Source organism: Aspergillus versicolor (assembly GCF_001890125.1).
Source record: "Aspergillus versicolor CBS 583.65 unplaced genomic scaffold ASPVEscaffold_3, whole genome shotgun sequence".
Classification (NCBI taxonomy): domain Eukaryota; kingdom Fungi; phylum Ascomycota; class Eurotiomycetes; order Eurotiales; family Aspergillaceae; genus Aspergillus; species Aspergillus versicolor.
Genome location: NW_024467526.1, coordinates 2,776,705 through 2,790,681, shown reverse-complemented (window position 1 = coordinate 2,790,681; position 13,977 = coordinate 2,776,705). Strand labels below are relative to the sequence as shown.

Below are 13,977 nucleotides of genomic sequence, written 5' to 3'. Positions count from 1 at the left end.
CCCCTGGTTTCAGATGGATTAATCTCCCGCTCGGAGTGGTGCCTCTTGATCAAATCTGAGACGTGCCGTTGTCTTAGTTGTCTCCACCGAGCCAATAGCCTCATCGTCCGCAGGCATGGCAATCAGACTGGCTCGGTTGGGACAGATCCAGTCGCTCTGGGTCACATCACCTGGCCAATCTATCGTCTTCGCTAAGCCCTTGGATGAAATGGTGTTGCAAACGATGAAACGTCGCCATCATCTCACTCTGGATCGAGGTCAGCACACGGCAGCGCCGATTTTAGATTCAGCGTCCAATCGCCCATCATGGACCTGGGAATCCTGTCCTCTGTATTTTTGTATTTCGAGCATTGCAGGTCAATATTCCAGACCACGCTGCCGAGGCCGAAACTGCAATCCTGCTGCTCGATTGCAGGAGACCAAGTGATTTGGGCCTTGTAATCCTTCGTGAGAGCTTCGGCGTTAGCCCAAGCCTTGGGGAGGTCTCCACTGACTGTTTCCAAAACCCAAGGTCCTAACAATCCGGGTTAGGCTGTGCACCTTCGACCCATGCACCGAAGGATGAGAAAATCGGCCGGTATCAACCTCGAAGGCTTGGTTTGAGGGTCTGTGACTTTTCGAAGTGGAAGAGTCTTTTCCGTCCTTTCATTACCCACCCGGCGTGAGGTACCTTCGTCCAAGTGAATCCATTGCTCTTTGGGTCACCCCGTTTGTTGCTCTCATTCTTTCTTTTTGACTTACCAGGCAAGAGCCGGCGGCTCTCTCGACTCTGGTATTGCTGAGTGAATTTGTGAGTTGTGTATCATGTCCGATTTTAACAATCTGGTTCTAACAACAGTTGCTTATGCTATTCAGGTATACTCACTTTGATAGACTGCCGGGTCTTGAGAAGTGATTATGCGATTGTGGTAGAGCCTTAACACTCGTTTCCCTTCTTTATAAACTTCATTGTGGTATGCAAATCTGCCCAGAAATCAAACGTTCCTTTGGCAGCCTTCAGGATAGCGTTGACAATTCTCAGAGGCATTGAGTGCCGTCCTTATCTTGAAGCAGATACATTCTTTCCAGTCCAGGGCTGCTGATTTTCAAGCCCTTTCAGTTCTATTATTCGCATTTATAAACATCACCAACAATAAAAGTTGCTGAGGTTTGACATTCGTCACAGTCATAGCGCCTTTTCGTCATTCATTCGCCGTCACCCCTGGACATCTCCTCGATCCATAGTTCGAGCTGGCCGTTGTTCACCCTTACGTTCAATCTATAGACCAGCGTTGGAAGCACTAGAGTATCGCTCAAGGTCCATCGTCGTCTCTACTCCATTCACCATTATTTAAATCACCGCTCTGATACCGATGGATTCAACTTCAAAATACGGCTGGTCCGGCCCTAGAGCCGCGGACACCAAGGGATCTGTCCGCCGCGCAAGGGAAATGTTAGAAGTTGGTAGACGCCCTAAAGTCCGAGCCCCTCAGGACAATTCAACGGTACCACCTCAACCTAGGCCGCGTATAGTTCCTCAACCAAACGCATGGCCATTGCTGGGTGATAATGAAGGCAAGCGCGCCAATATGGCTGATCCGCAGGGTCGCTTGTCCGGTATGGTTGATGCTCAAGGAAGGCTTCTGGTGTCCAGAGGAACTCCACCTCCCCGCCCAGCTCGACCTGACCTCCCATCCCCTTCGATATATTCGGAGAGGAGCGTTTCAGAATTCGCACCCAGCCCTTTGCACCCACAACAACGCCGTACGCCCTCGTTTTCTCAGCCATTTGTCAATCAACAAAACATCCACCCTGCACTACGAGAATCTGTGCCCGTTACAAACGAAGACATGCATAGGAAGTCTGCTACGTCATCTACAGGCTCTATTCCATTTATGACAGACTTCCCCCCGCCGCTTCCTCCGCAGAACAAAACGAGTCATCTCGCCCCACCGAACCCTATGCGTTCAGGCATGGATCGCAGGTCCTCCGTCTCACCAATTCCCGAAGAATTGCCTGATAGTCCAACCATACTGAACAAACCATATGGGCCTAAAAGAGTCACTGCGTCCAGTTGGAATTCCGAACAGCGGGAATCAGATATCTTAGGAGCATACATGGATGGCGATTCCGATAGTGCGCAGGGTTCGCCCGAACATGGCGAAGTGACTTTGGTTCGACAAGCTAGCCTCGGAAAACGAGGCAAACCTTCCTTGCGCACAATCAGCAAACCCAACGCTGAGACTCCTCAGCTAGCTGGAAGGAATGGCGAAACAGGAACACAGTCAGAACGGACAAATGATGCTAACCTGAAAGAAATCGTAGTTGGCTTGGCTACGCGCGATTCTTTTGGTTCGGATGCATCCAAGGAGTCAGGTATTGATCCTGAAAAACCACCAATCGTGATGGGAGAGGATATGAGTACACCCCATTCGTATGACGACAACATGAGGTCTCTTGGAATCGAGAACTTGCCTCAAAGGGCTCCAACATTGAGTGAGATGAGGCCAGGAGCGCGCCGACCGCCTCGCTTGAATATGAGCGCAGTTAGGGATGCTGAAGCTCGTGGTAGTCTGACAAGTCTGTCTGATTTGATAAAGCGCGCAACAAGACTCGCAACTAATCTCGAACATGGACGGACAGCAAGCAGGAATGACCTTTTAAATGTTGGGGGAGGCTCTAGATATCCATTCGGTACGTTGTGTTTCAAGCCATAAGCCGAACCCTTTGAATGCAGCTAACGAATACTTAGGTCACCCGAATCGTCAGTCAGGCTCGATAAAGGATATCTTAGCCTCATTCCCAAATCCCGCTGCCACACCAGAAGGCCACCGCTCATCTTGGCCGATTTTCTGGAGGAGATCCACACTTCACCAACTGAACTCCCAGGAGCGGGGGGAAGAGTCGAACCGGGACCAGGAGAAGGGAAATTCTCAGCAGCGGTGTCGGTGTTGCGGAATGCCTATGTGGGCATTCATTACTCTCTGCATTATTCTTCTCATCATTATAGCGGCCGCCGTTTTGATACCCATCTTCCTAGTTGTTGTCCCCCGACAAAACCAAAATACCGATAACTGTGAGAACACTGCACCGTGCTCGAATGGTGGTGTTAGCGTGTCAAGCGGTGACACCTGCTCCTGTGTTTGCGTCAATGGATATACGGGCTCTGGTTGTACAACAGCGGGGGATGCAAGTTGTGTCACTACCGGAATCACCCAGAACTCGACCTCGAGGAATGCCACTATTGGGGATGATGTTCCGCGGCTCTTCCAAGTCTCGAAAGACAATTTCAGTATCCCACTAGACCCTGTCACCATAGTGGCCCTCTTCAGCCAGAACAATGTTTCTTGCACAACAGAGAATGCACTTGTGTCGTTTAAAGGGCTATCACCAAGTGAAAACTCACGCCGTTCCATTTCTTCTGATATGGTTAACAGAGACCCGATGTCGCAAGGCAATGAAGAACCCGAGGCCTCGACTGTCTTGGACGTCCCAACTGCGACGATTCCTGTTCGAAGAGAGATTGCAACGAAACATGGCATTGTTTTTGAGGACAGTCGTTCTAATGATGACAGTGATGCTAGTATAAGTCCTAAAATGGCGGAACCAAGCCCCACTTCAACAACTAAGACCGTGGAACCTTCGACAACACCTTCATTCTCCACTGAGGTCCTCGATTTCTCTCGGGTCGCTGTTCTGTACATCTTCCAGAAGACTGGAACCCTCGATGCGGCAATGTCATCTGCAGAGTCTCTCCAGAGTCACCTGGAACATTCCTCTTCAAACTCGACCAGCGGGAACTTCATGCTCGACCTCAAATCCTCTGGCGTAAAGGGCAACATTACTCTAAACTTCGACGATTTCACCATCACAGATTTCGACGGCGATATTGTTGGTGGCGACTAAGCACGCTGCGCACGTCTCCAGCTGTGCTCTCTTTGTTGCTTTTTTGTATTCCCCTCCCTCCTTATACTTCACTGTTTGCTCGATGATGTTCCGATATTCGCTTTGCTTCTCGCATTCCTTTGCGCCTGTTTAATTATCTCGTATATATAAGGGTACATGGCGTGCTCTCTCTGTTTCTTTCGGCGTTTTCTGGTATAACTTTCATTGTTCCTCAGCTTTTCATACCCTTGTTACTTCAACCCATTTCTGGTTAGATTGTCGGGGCGTTGACAGCTGATTAGCGGTTTAATCTTACGCCTCTTCGCGGAGCTCTAAAAATACAATTTTATAAAGCGTTGCTACAATTAACTATACCCGTACGTAGCAGTTTGACCAATGCTCTTGTAGCTTGATAGCTCTTTAGAGTCGCAGATTTCAGTTTCTGTAAGACTACAGTATGGATTCAAATTATGTACAGCTTTTGCTGATACCCAACCACCAATGCCGAGGTTGCTCCTATTAATATACAGAATGGTAATAAGCTGCACCCAAACTCCGCGAAAACCGTGCCCTCCGAATAAATGCAGTATAATGTGACAGCAGCAGACCGAAAGACGAGGAAAGGCCAATTGGTCGCCTATACAAACAACCCAACACCGGGTACAATACCGCTCATAGCAGACTCCATCTCAGTAATGCGCCGTAGTTTTCTGACCCGGCCGTCTAGGATAAACTGCTCAGCTTCCCATCTCTTCCTCTCGTTTGTCTTTGCCTCGATTTGCTTTTTCGAGGGCCCACGGAACCAGGACGATCCGCCCTTGGCCTTTTCAATGGTTTCTTCTTCGTCTTTCTTGGTCTTTTCAAGAAGTTGTGAGACCATGGTCTTCCAGTTTCCTAGGCTGACGCGGAGGCATTCGGCGCAGCGGTTGTTTGGATCGCTTGTGTCGGTTTCAGGGAAAGTGGTTTCGGCGAGGTCGACTGCATCGCGCGTCCAAGCTAGACCTGTTTCTTTGGAGGATGAGGCGTAAATAATTTCGCCGATGTATGTCATTAGGCCCGCCTCATCGCAGGGAGAAGTTGCTGTCTTGAAAGGAGGGTCGTTTCCAGACAACGGGGGCGACGGGAATTGAGCGGGAATGAAGATGGTTTTGAGGGTATTGAAGAAAGAAGCGAATGGATCGCCTGTTGGTTTTGGTACAGACGGAGGAGTAGGGAGCACGGTTCCTGGCGGAGGTGGTGAGGCGGCACGACGGGCTTTTAAAACGGAGGTGAGGATGGATAGGGCTGTTGGTAGGTTTCCGTGTCGGGCGTGATGGACTGCGAGAGCAGTAGATACCCGGAGGATGTTTTCCGAAGGCGCGGCTTGGCTTCCATGTTTGACGACACCAGTTTTCAGGTCTACCACTTTCTCCGCATCGACTGGGGAACCAGACGCAGCAATGTCCATCGCCCAGGTATACATATCAGCCGCGGTGCTCTCAAGGCCCTTGTAATCTAGCCAATCCGCGTACGATAGAGCAGCATCGAGTTTCTGTCTCGTTTCAAAGCCACGAGTAGTCAGAATCTTCATATAGAACACCTCCGGACTTGGCGAGGCCGGCTCAGCGTCCTCCTCACGAGGTGTCCTCGAGCCAGCTGGCACAGGCTTGGGACGAGGGTTTGACGGCCCAACAAAGTACTCTGCCGATGCTGAGATGCGTTGTTTTCGGTCTGTCAGCCAGCCCTCGAGGTTTTCAGCTGCCTTCGCAGCGCCCAAAAGAGCTTGGAAGTAACCTCGTCTCCAAGGCTCACTCTTAGCTGTGATATCAAATCCAGTTTTTCCAACACCCTCAATAAAGATTCCACCGTCCTCTAGCTCGATAAGCCCCTTTCCTTCACCTTCCGGATCCTCTAGCCGCATTATCAGCTCCCGGCAGAAACCTGCGACCATCGGCCAATCGCTCATCAACTTTCCAATCTCCTCGGGGTGCTGCCACGCCTCAGCGGACCGCAGACACCAGCGACTTTTCCACGTCCATTCCGGCGGCGTCGGCCATTTGTGCTCTAGTTCCTCCTGGTACACCCCTATCTTGATCATCTCGTAAAAGACAAGCATAGCGCCGAGTGACAGACTAAGTCGCAGCACACGGGACATGCGCTGTTTGAAGTGGCCGCGACTTTCGGTGGAGACGAGTCTCGCAAAATGTTGTTGAAGATGAATAGATAGTGGAGGAAGAGCCCGACTGATAGGTGACGGAGAAAGGAAAGGCAGTTGAGGTCGGCCGCGTTGCGGGGAGAGAATCAGAAGGGGTGGCTTTTGAGTGAAAGGACGGCGACATGACCGGCGACCGCCGCTGGGGATAAGACGCGGGCGCAGTGAGGGGGTTGCTGCCCCTGGTATCCGGGACATACGAGTATGTTGTCGCAGCATTCTCTGACGCTTGTGTCGGATGAGGTTGGAGTCTATCGATTGACAAGTCCGTGGAGTCTCGATGAGGTGAATATGTTCTATGTTTGCATAGTTTGCATAATAGCACCGTGCGCCACAGTTTTAGCTTGAGACTCCAAGGCAGGCTGTGGCAGTGTAGCTAGCCACTGCAGGTTAACAATGTTAAAGAGCTCGAAGGCCATTCTTAGTACCCAATTGAATGGAATCGCACTACATGTAACGAGCCGTACTCTTGATGTATGACTATGGTTTCGATTAGGTTGAATTCGTTTATGATTCTTACGATAAACGGCGTCTAGGCTTATAGATGGGACTTTTTGCGGGGGAACATGATGAGCATGAGCATAGCGGTTGGAAGGTTAAACTTGGTGCATCGGCGCTTGAAGAACAGATAAAATAAATCTACGATGTAGGGGCTACATTTCAAAGCATAGCGCTGCTCATTCAGAGGTCATGCCAAAGTCGTTACTTTAATTCAAACGTTCTATAACTATACCAGAACACTCTTATCCCAAGATCCTGTTTCTTTATACAAAGGAAATAAACATAGCAGATCATCTCATCTCAAACGCACTGTTGTCATCTACAGACGCTCAAAGTAGCCTTCGCTCTCGAGCACGAGGACGATCTCGTGCACAATGGAGCGAACACTCTGCTTGGAGACGTCGACAACGAGGTCGGCGTTGGCGGGAGTCTCATAGGGGTCATCAACACCGGTGAAACCCTTGATCTCGCCGCGACGGGCCTTTTCGTAGATACCACGCTTGTCGGTCGACTCGCAGTACTCGATGGGGGTGTTGACGTGGACGAGGAAGAAAGAGCCGCCGGTGCTCTGGACGGCCTCACGGGCAGCCTTTCGGGAGTGCTCGTAGGGAGCAATGGGGGCGGCGATGACGGCGGCACCGGCACGGGTCAGCTCACCGGCAACGAATGCGATGCGCTGGATGTTGGTGTGGCGGTCCTCGGCGCTGAAGCCAAGCTCAGAGGAGAGCTCGTGACGGACAGTGTCACCAAGGAGAAGAGTGACGGAGCGGCCACCCTGCTGGTTAAGAGTGACCTGGAGAGCACGAGCAATGGCATCCTTTCCGGAGTTCATGTAACCAGTAAGGAAGATAGTGAAGCCCTGAAGGGCACGGGGAGGGCTAGATTCCCGCAGAATCTTGACAACCTCGGGGTAAGAGAACCACTCGGGGATGTGAGCACCGGTGCGGAGACGGTTGCGGAGCTCAGTTCCGGAGATGTCGAGGGTCTTGGTACCAGCGGGGACCTGGTCGCGAGGCATGTACTCATCGGTGTCGGGGAGATAGGTGACTTGCTGGAACTCGACGACCTCGATACCAAGCTCGGCGCGGTACTTCTCAACGGCGTGCTGGGCATCGTAAGGGCCGTAGAACTCCTCACCCTTGGAGTTCTTACCGGGACCGGCGTGGTCACGACCAACAATGAAGTGGGTGGCACCGTGATTCTTACGGATGATAGCGTGCCAGATAGCCTCGCGGGGACCACCCATACGCATGGCAAGGGGAAGGAGACCGAGAACGGCCATGCCGTTGGGGTAACGGGGAAGAAGAGCCTGGTAGGCGCGGACACGGGTAAAGTGGTCAATGTCACCGGGCTTGGTGAGACCAACAACGGGGTGAATGAGGACATTGGCCTGACGGGCACGAGCGGCACGAACGGTCAATTCACGGTGGGCTCTGTGCATAGGGTTTCTAGAGACAGTTAGTTACACCATCCAAGCCCTCAATTTCCCGAGATCAAGACAAACCTAGTCTGGAAAGCGACAACTCGGGTCCAGCCGAGCTTGTCAAAGTGGATACGCAATTCCGCGGGGGTGTCTAAAATTGCGTCAGATCTTATATTCCTGGCGTTATTCTCGGCGGAGGGGCAAGCTGGGCTTACAGCGGAGGCCGACATAGTCGTAGTGGTTCAGCTTGTTGACTGCCTCAAGCTTTCCACCGATGTAGTATTCCTCAACCTTGGTGTTCAGGTACTTAATAGCGGGGTGCTCTGGGTCACCACCAAAAACGAGCTTGGCTTCCTTTGCCCTAGATTAGGTCGGTAATGTTAGAAGATTTCCCTGTTTAAATAGTTCAAGTCCAAGCCGCATATGCCATGCCCTTGGCCAACTCAATTATCCCACCCCGCCGACCTTTAACAGCTGGAGAGCCAAGAGAATTGCGCAAGATGCATAGGCGCCAAGGGCAAGGCATTGGCCAAGAACCAACGGGATGCATTGAAGGACTCACTTATCGGGCTGGTAGATGTCGTCAATTGTGAGAATGGCGAGATTGCGGTCGTCACGAGGGTCGCGCAGGGTGACACGAGATCCAGCCTTGAGTCCTGCCTGGTCAATTGACTCCTTGGAAGAATCGAGGGTAATGGGCATAGAGAAAAGGTTGCCATCGGCAAGGCGAGATTCAGCGACGACACTAAAGAAACCCCACCATTAGCGAAACGTTCCACCCATTTGCGAATATTCCTTTCGCAATGGCATTATTTTTGCAATGAATCATCTTCAATCACGACCCCGCGCAGCGCGGGAAGAGCGAATTATGTTGGGTAAGTGGAGGGGAAGCGTACCCATCGTAGTCCTTTTGGTTCATGAAACCTTCGCGGCGTCAGTCAGTAAAGGCTTGGAATGTTTTTTTTTTAAAAAAAAAAGCAGGCCGTAGTCGCAGAGCGGTGAATTTGAAAATTTAAGCAATTGTAAACGTACCCTCAAGAGGACTGAAACCACCGTTCATGATCAATTCGAGATCGCACAGCTGGCGCTCGGAGAGGACAATGGCGGGGAGAGTTGCGGCCTCGGCCTCGAGCTGGTCGTGGCGGGGAGCATCGCGGGCGACGAGGTCCTTGAGGACACCACCGTGGGGAGAATTGGCCATTCTGAATGAGCAGAAACTGACAATGGAACGGCGAAGACTGAGCTGGGAAATATGAGAAAGGTGGGAGGAAAGAAAGAGAGGAGGAGGCGACGAGAAAATGAACAAGTGGAAGGGGAGCCGGCAGTTAAAAAGATGGAGCGGAGGGCCCAGAGCCTGCAACGTGCGGAACCAGAGATTGGTGCTCTCTCTCGACTCAGGAGAACGATTGACTGGCCCAGTCAAATAATAAACTGTCCGGTTGGATTTTAGGGTGGGGGGACGGGTGTCGTCTACGTATACTCGAGGTTATTCTAACATCCTGTTCATCTATCCCTTCACCCTTGATGTTACCTTGACTACCCTTGCAGACGAAACATGACACTCGTCAACGGCATACGTAATGAGTCGTGTTTACCCAGGAGGCAAGTCCTTCAGGACTTTTCCTTTGGTTTGCATTAAACAGCCTCCAAGGCTCCGCGGGCTATCTCAGGCCAGTGAGAAGACCAAACACTGGGATTTTCACCAGCTAGTCTACCGAGACAGATTCATTTCCAGGAGCTCAGACTTTCCACCTCCGTGGCCTTTTGAAATCATGATTTTCAGGGGTTGAGACTATTATCAATTTGTCCTTGACATCGTCGTCAGCGACAACGATTTGATACATGATCGGGAACTCGAGACGACAGTTTTTTAGCGCCGCAAATGGCTCGGCGGAATCCTTCCAAGCTTGAGGCCTCGAACGTCAGTGCAGCGAATGGCGGGGTCGGGACTGTGGTTGCCAGTCCCCAACCCAGGCGGAAGTCGTGTTGCCTGCACCTCGTTTTCTTAACCCCCCAAGGCATCTGAAAGCGAAGAAGCAATTCTTCGGCGCTTCGAAGCAGTGGGGGCACTTTTTATTGATATGTGCAGACAAGCTTGTGACGATTATGAAACAGGGCGAGTTCGACAGCGGAAACTAAAGCCATGCGGGCAGCGGCTGCCGGTCGCAATCACGACATTCTCCACGCGGCTTGCGTGATTAAATCCACCCAATCGGGTCTAGCGCCTTGGCTGCTCTCGCCGATCTCGCAGCCACCGTGGACGGCTCTTCGTGTTTCTTTACTCCGGAGTAGAAGTATGGAGGATCAGTGATCACCTTGCATGTCCTTGTGAGAGTGACGCTATGATTGCCACCGCTATTTAGTTACGGACTGCCCGTGGGATCTTGGGCTTGTCCCTGAATATCAACCGAGTACGTGAGTTCCCCTGACAATCAACGTCCCCGGCAGTGCTTCAAGTTTGCCTATCGACCCACCCATTACGTTGCAGAGTACGTGAGAAGGAGATTGATACTCCAATCAAGACACCGCGACGTCCGGGTCTTGGCAATTGCAATCCTAATTTAAATAGAACCGTGCGACGGTACAACCATACAATTTAAACAACTGTCCTCTGGCAGTCTGGCGGAATAAATCCCGGGTCGAAAAAGGAGTGGCACCCGGTGATAACTGCCAACAAGCCCCGGACTTCTGCAGCTTTGTCCCTTCCACTTGAATTGCCGCTTACCCGAAATTCCATGGTAGTGGTGGCAGGTTATGGTGAACGTTTTTCGAGGTTGTCGCGCTCCTTTGTAAACAATGCGCTCCTAGGTAATACTGTACTTCCCCAAGACCTTGTGTTTAATCCCGCGAATGATGCGACGAACACTACAGTGTATATCTGAAAAGTGGTAGTATGTATTTCGAAATATAGCTAAACTGTGCTTCGCACCTGGTTGAATGTGACCATCTATACGGTGTACCGTTCCAGGCCTCCTTAGGGTCGGAAGCATATCATGCCCTATGAGACCGGGTATTTCCAGAAGCTGAGATCCCGTGCCCGAATAGTCAAACCAAATTCTAACGGGGACTTTCCCGGTCAAATAGAAGAAAAGGCACCACCAGCAACGCAACTTCAACTGATCCTGCCAAGAGATAAGATCAGATAAGATTAGATCGACAGGGTCCCTCCGGCCCCGCGGTTCTGATCACGCCCGCATCGATGGTGCAATCCCACACCAAATCACACCTTCCAAGTTCCAACGTTAAACCCTGTCCAATTCCTCGCCCCTTCAGCCCTAAGAGCCCAATCTTAAAGCCAAGACCAGCTGATCGATTTCGAACTTGATCACGACAACTCCGCCGAGTCTTACGAATTTGGCGGTCAGGAACCTTGAGTCACGCCTTCCTGCCCAGTCAGGCTGTCAGGCTGAAGTCACCCTTGCCTACCGCGGAGAAACACGGAGCTCGGCAGTCCATCGCGACATTTATCTGACGTCTGGCGTGCTCTCCTCTTTCTATGATACGGGTTTTTACTTCGACGATGGATGGAGAGCGCTGTTTGCAAAGATAAGCGTGTTCTAGGCGACAGCATTCAATGTGAGGGGTTATGGAGAACGCAAGGCACGATTGGGAGAAGGGTCCACCGAACAAGTTACCACCTCCAGCAGGTTCGATTCGAGTTTCCTATCCCTGCAAGGGAATGGAAGTTCCTTTGCCCCACGTGAATGTATTGGAGTATTATTGAGTCGTGAGTCAGAGGCTGGCCGAGGTGTAATGCCCTGTTCATTGGTTCGGATGCCAGTTCTCCTGCCCAGGGTTTAAGGGTCGAAGACGGCATGGTGGGATGCGGCCCCAGTGCAGGTGTTTGCCTGCTTGCCTGTTTTCCTTCTCTTTCCCTTCCTTTCCAGTGAATGAAAGTGTGATGATTTGTAGACCCGAGGCATCAAGTTTTTCGTAAAAATGGTATAGTATTACCCCACTTACTTTGACGAGCGCACACAATCAAGGTGTAAATATGTCATGGTCAACCAGAGATGAATATAGCACAAGTGATTTTTTTTTTTTGGAAGTATCGTAAGATTTGAAATTCTAAAAGGTATCATTTCTATCATGTTATTCATTAAATTGGATCGCTGATTTATAGTGACCCTGCCAAATCCTTCTGTACAAAACTTCCGTATGGAAGAGGGATTGACACGAAAATGCTTTTGCTGCGCCAAAAATATGAGATGTTCCCCGAGACCGAAAAAAAAATCTTGCCGACATTATTTCCCTAGTCGCGCCGACTAGAACCAAGACAAAGGCATGTATAAACTCGCTAGACATGAAAACGCCAAATTGTGAACGCCAGAGTAATGCAATGTAGAATAGACCAAGGACTTATGCTCATTGAGCAGTTGTAAGCTGGCTTTGCAATGCTGAAGATAGAGCCTCCTCTTGGCGCTTGCGTTCCATGTCCATCAAGTACTGGGCATATTTGGATCGAGGGTTGTGGATACCGCACTCAGTCTTTGCCTGGCCCTTCCAGCGGCCGGAACGCTCGTCTTCGTTCTCCTTGACGGGGGATGTAGAGTGGTAGTCACCGATGCTCTTGTATCCCCTGTCCAGAAGCACGTTGTAAGGAACATCATTGTCCTGAACATATTGCTTTACCTGGTCGAAGGTCCAGTTGGCAAGGGGGTTAATTTTGATGAGACCAGCCTCGTCGACCTCAATGATGTCCATGTCACCACGCTTGCCTCCTTGGCTGCGTCGTCGTCCCGTCAAGACAGCGTGGACGTTGAGTTCACGGTAGGCACGTTGGGCAGGCTCGACCTTGGCAACCCAGTCATAAAGCTGATCATCCTTTTCCCAGAGACGATCACCGTGCTTCTTGGCGAATTCAGCTTCGCTCTCAACGCCCTGGGGCTTGTAGACATGGATGTACTGTAGCGGATACTTCTTGCGGATGTTGTCGACAAGCTGGAGTGTTTCTGGGAAATGGTGGACTGTGTCGAGGAAGATGAGGTTGACCATCTGAGGACGTGGGATTTCCAGCTTGGATAGCATGTCCATGATCACCAAACCTGTAAGCCCAAACGCAGTGGTTTGGAACAGGTGAGGCAGAGACGTAACACACCATCTCAGGACATCTGAGAATGAAGTTAGATACCAAGACGAGACCAGTGGGACAGAATGAAGACACCAACCTTGAGGCTCGAGGAATTGGAGCTGTCGGTTGAGAAATTGAAGATGAGGCTTGGTGAAGACTATCTCTGGTAGATATTCTTCGCTTGAACCACCACTGACATAGCCTGACTCGGTAGTTGAGTCCCTCAAGTCGGTAGTCTCGGTGTCGGAGGGGTAGTTGGAATGCATCTTAGCTGGCATTGCGTCTTATACAGCCCTAGAGGAAGGTGTATGTGGTCGTAATGGGCCTGGTAGAGGATGATGTATGATTGTGGCGGAGGAAGTAGAGTAGTGTAGGAACCGAGAAGAGAGACAATGGCTCGTTTGATATAGAAGGAGAGCGGACAGGGGCGATCACGACATCTTCCGCAATGGGGGGCGCCTTTCCATAGCCCTCCTCCCTCATACTCCGTACATGCCGATTCATTCTGCCGTTCGCGAGCACGACATCGCCACTAACCGCCTGCCATATCGGGATTTAAGGTGAAAATTTTGATCTTCTAATCCTCCGGAGAAATCACGCAATACCTGCGTGTATGGTCTCTTCCGCCACCCGGAGTCATCTTCTGCCCTCAGAGTTTGGCAGGGTTGATGATAAATCCACCCATTCTGACGTGCTCTTGGAACCATGGAGAACTGTCCTCGGAGAAAGTAGGGCTTATGCAGCTTCCACAAGGGAGTCGATTAGAAATCGTTTGCCTTCCCATTGCGGGGATAACGCAGTAATGTACACCGTCCTCCGTATCTCGGAGGCAAGGCTGTTGACGATTAGCTATCTGTGACGAAAGCACAAGCAAACAGGTCATACACAACATATTAGTAAGGATAGAGCTCTTGCTCATCTTGTGTC

General features: G+C 50.9%; 4 protein-coding genes across 4 annotated transcripts; 1 reads left to right on the top strand and 3 right to left on the bottom strand.

The window, feature by feature from the left end:
- Positions 1-1,352: 1,352 nt before the first annotated feature.
- Positions 1,353-3,885, top strand: ASPVEDRAFT_51772 (uncharacterized protein; the record flags this gene model as incomplete). The annotated part of the gene is made up of 2 exons (XM_040814527.1): positions 1,353-2,673; positions 2,732-3,885. 2 exons carry the CDS (start codon positions 1,353-1,355, stop codon positions 3,883-3,885), a joined length of 2,475 nt encoding a protein of 824 aa, XP_040666388.1.
- A 365-nt stretch (positions 3,886-4,250) lies between these two features.
- ASPVEDRAFT_40163 (uncharacterized protein) lies at positions 4,251-6,319 on the bottom strand. Its single transcript, XM_040812071.1, has one exon. It carries the CDS (start codon positions 6,272-6,274, stop codon positions 4,502-4,504), a length of 1,773 nt encoding a protein of 590 aa, XP_040666387.1. The 5' UTR covers positions 6,275-6,319; the 3' UTR covers positions 4,251-4,501.
- A 556-nt stretch (positions 6,320-6,875) lies between these two features.
- On the bottom strand, positions 6,876-9,180 carry sC (sulfate adenylyltransferase; the record flags this gene model as incomplete). Its single annotated transcript, XM_040814526.1, has 6 exons — positions 6,876-8,004; positions 8,061-8,130; positions 8,195-8,340; positions 8,542-8,724; positions 8,876-8,903; positions 9,012-9,180. The coding sequence occupies 6 exons, from the start codon at positions 9,178-9,180 to the stop codon at positions 6,876-6,878; spliced, it is 1,725 nt and encodes a 574-aa protein (XP_040666386.1).
- Positions 9,181-12,344: 3,164 nt separating this feature from the next.
- met16 (phosphoadenylyl-sulfate reductase (thioredoxin)) lies at positions 12,345-13,328 on the bottom strand (the record flags this gene model as incomplete). Its single annotated transcript, XM_040817154.1, has 2 exons — positions 12,345-13,090; positions 13,148-13,328. The coding sequence occupies 2 exons, from the start codon at positions 13,326-13,328 to the stop codon at positions 12,345-12,347; spliced, it is 927 nt and encodes a 308-aa protein (XP_040666385.1).
- Positions 13,329-13,977: the final 649 nt, after the last annotated feature.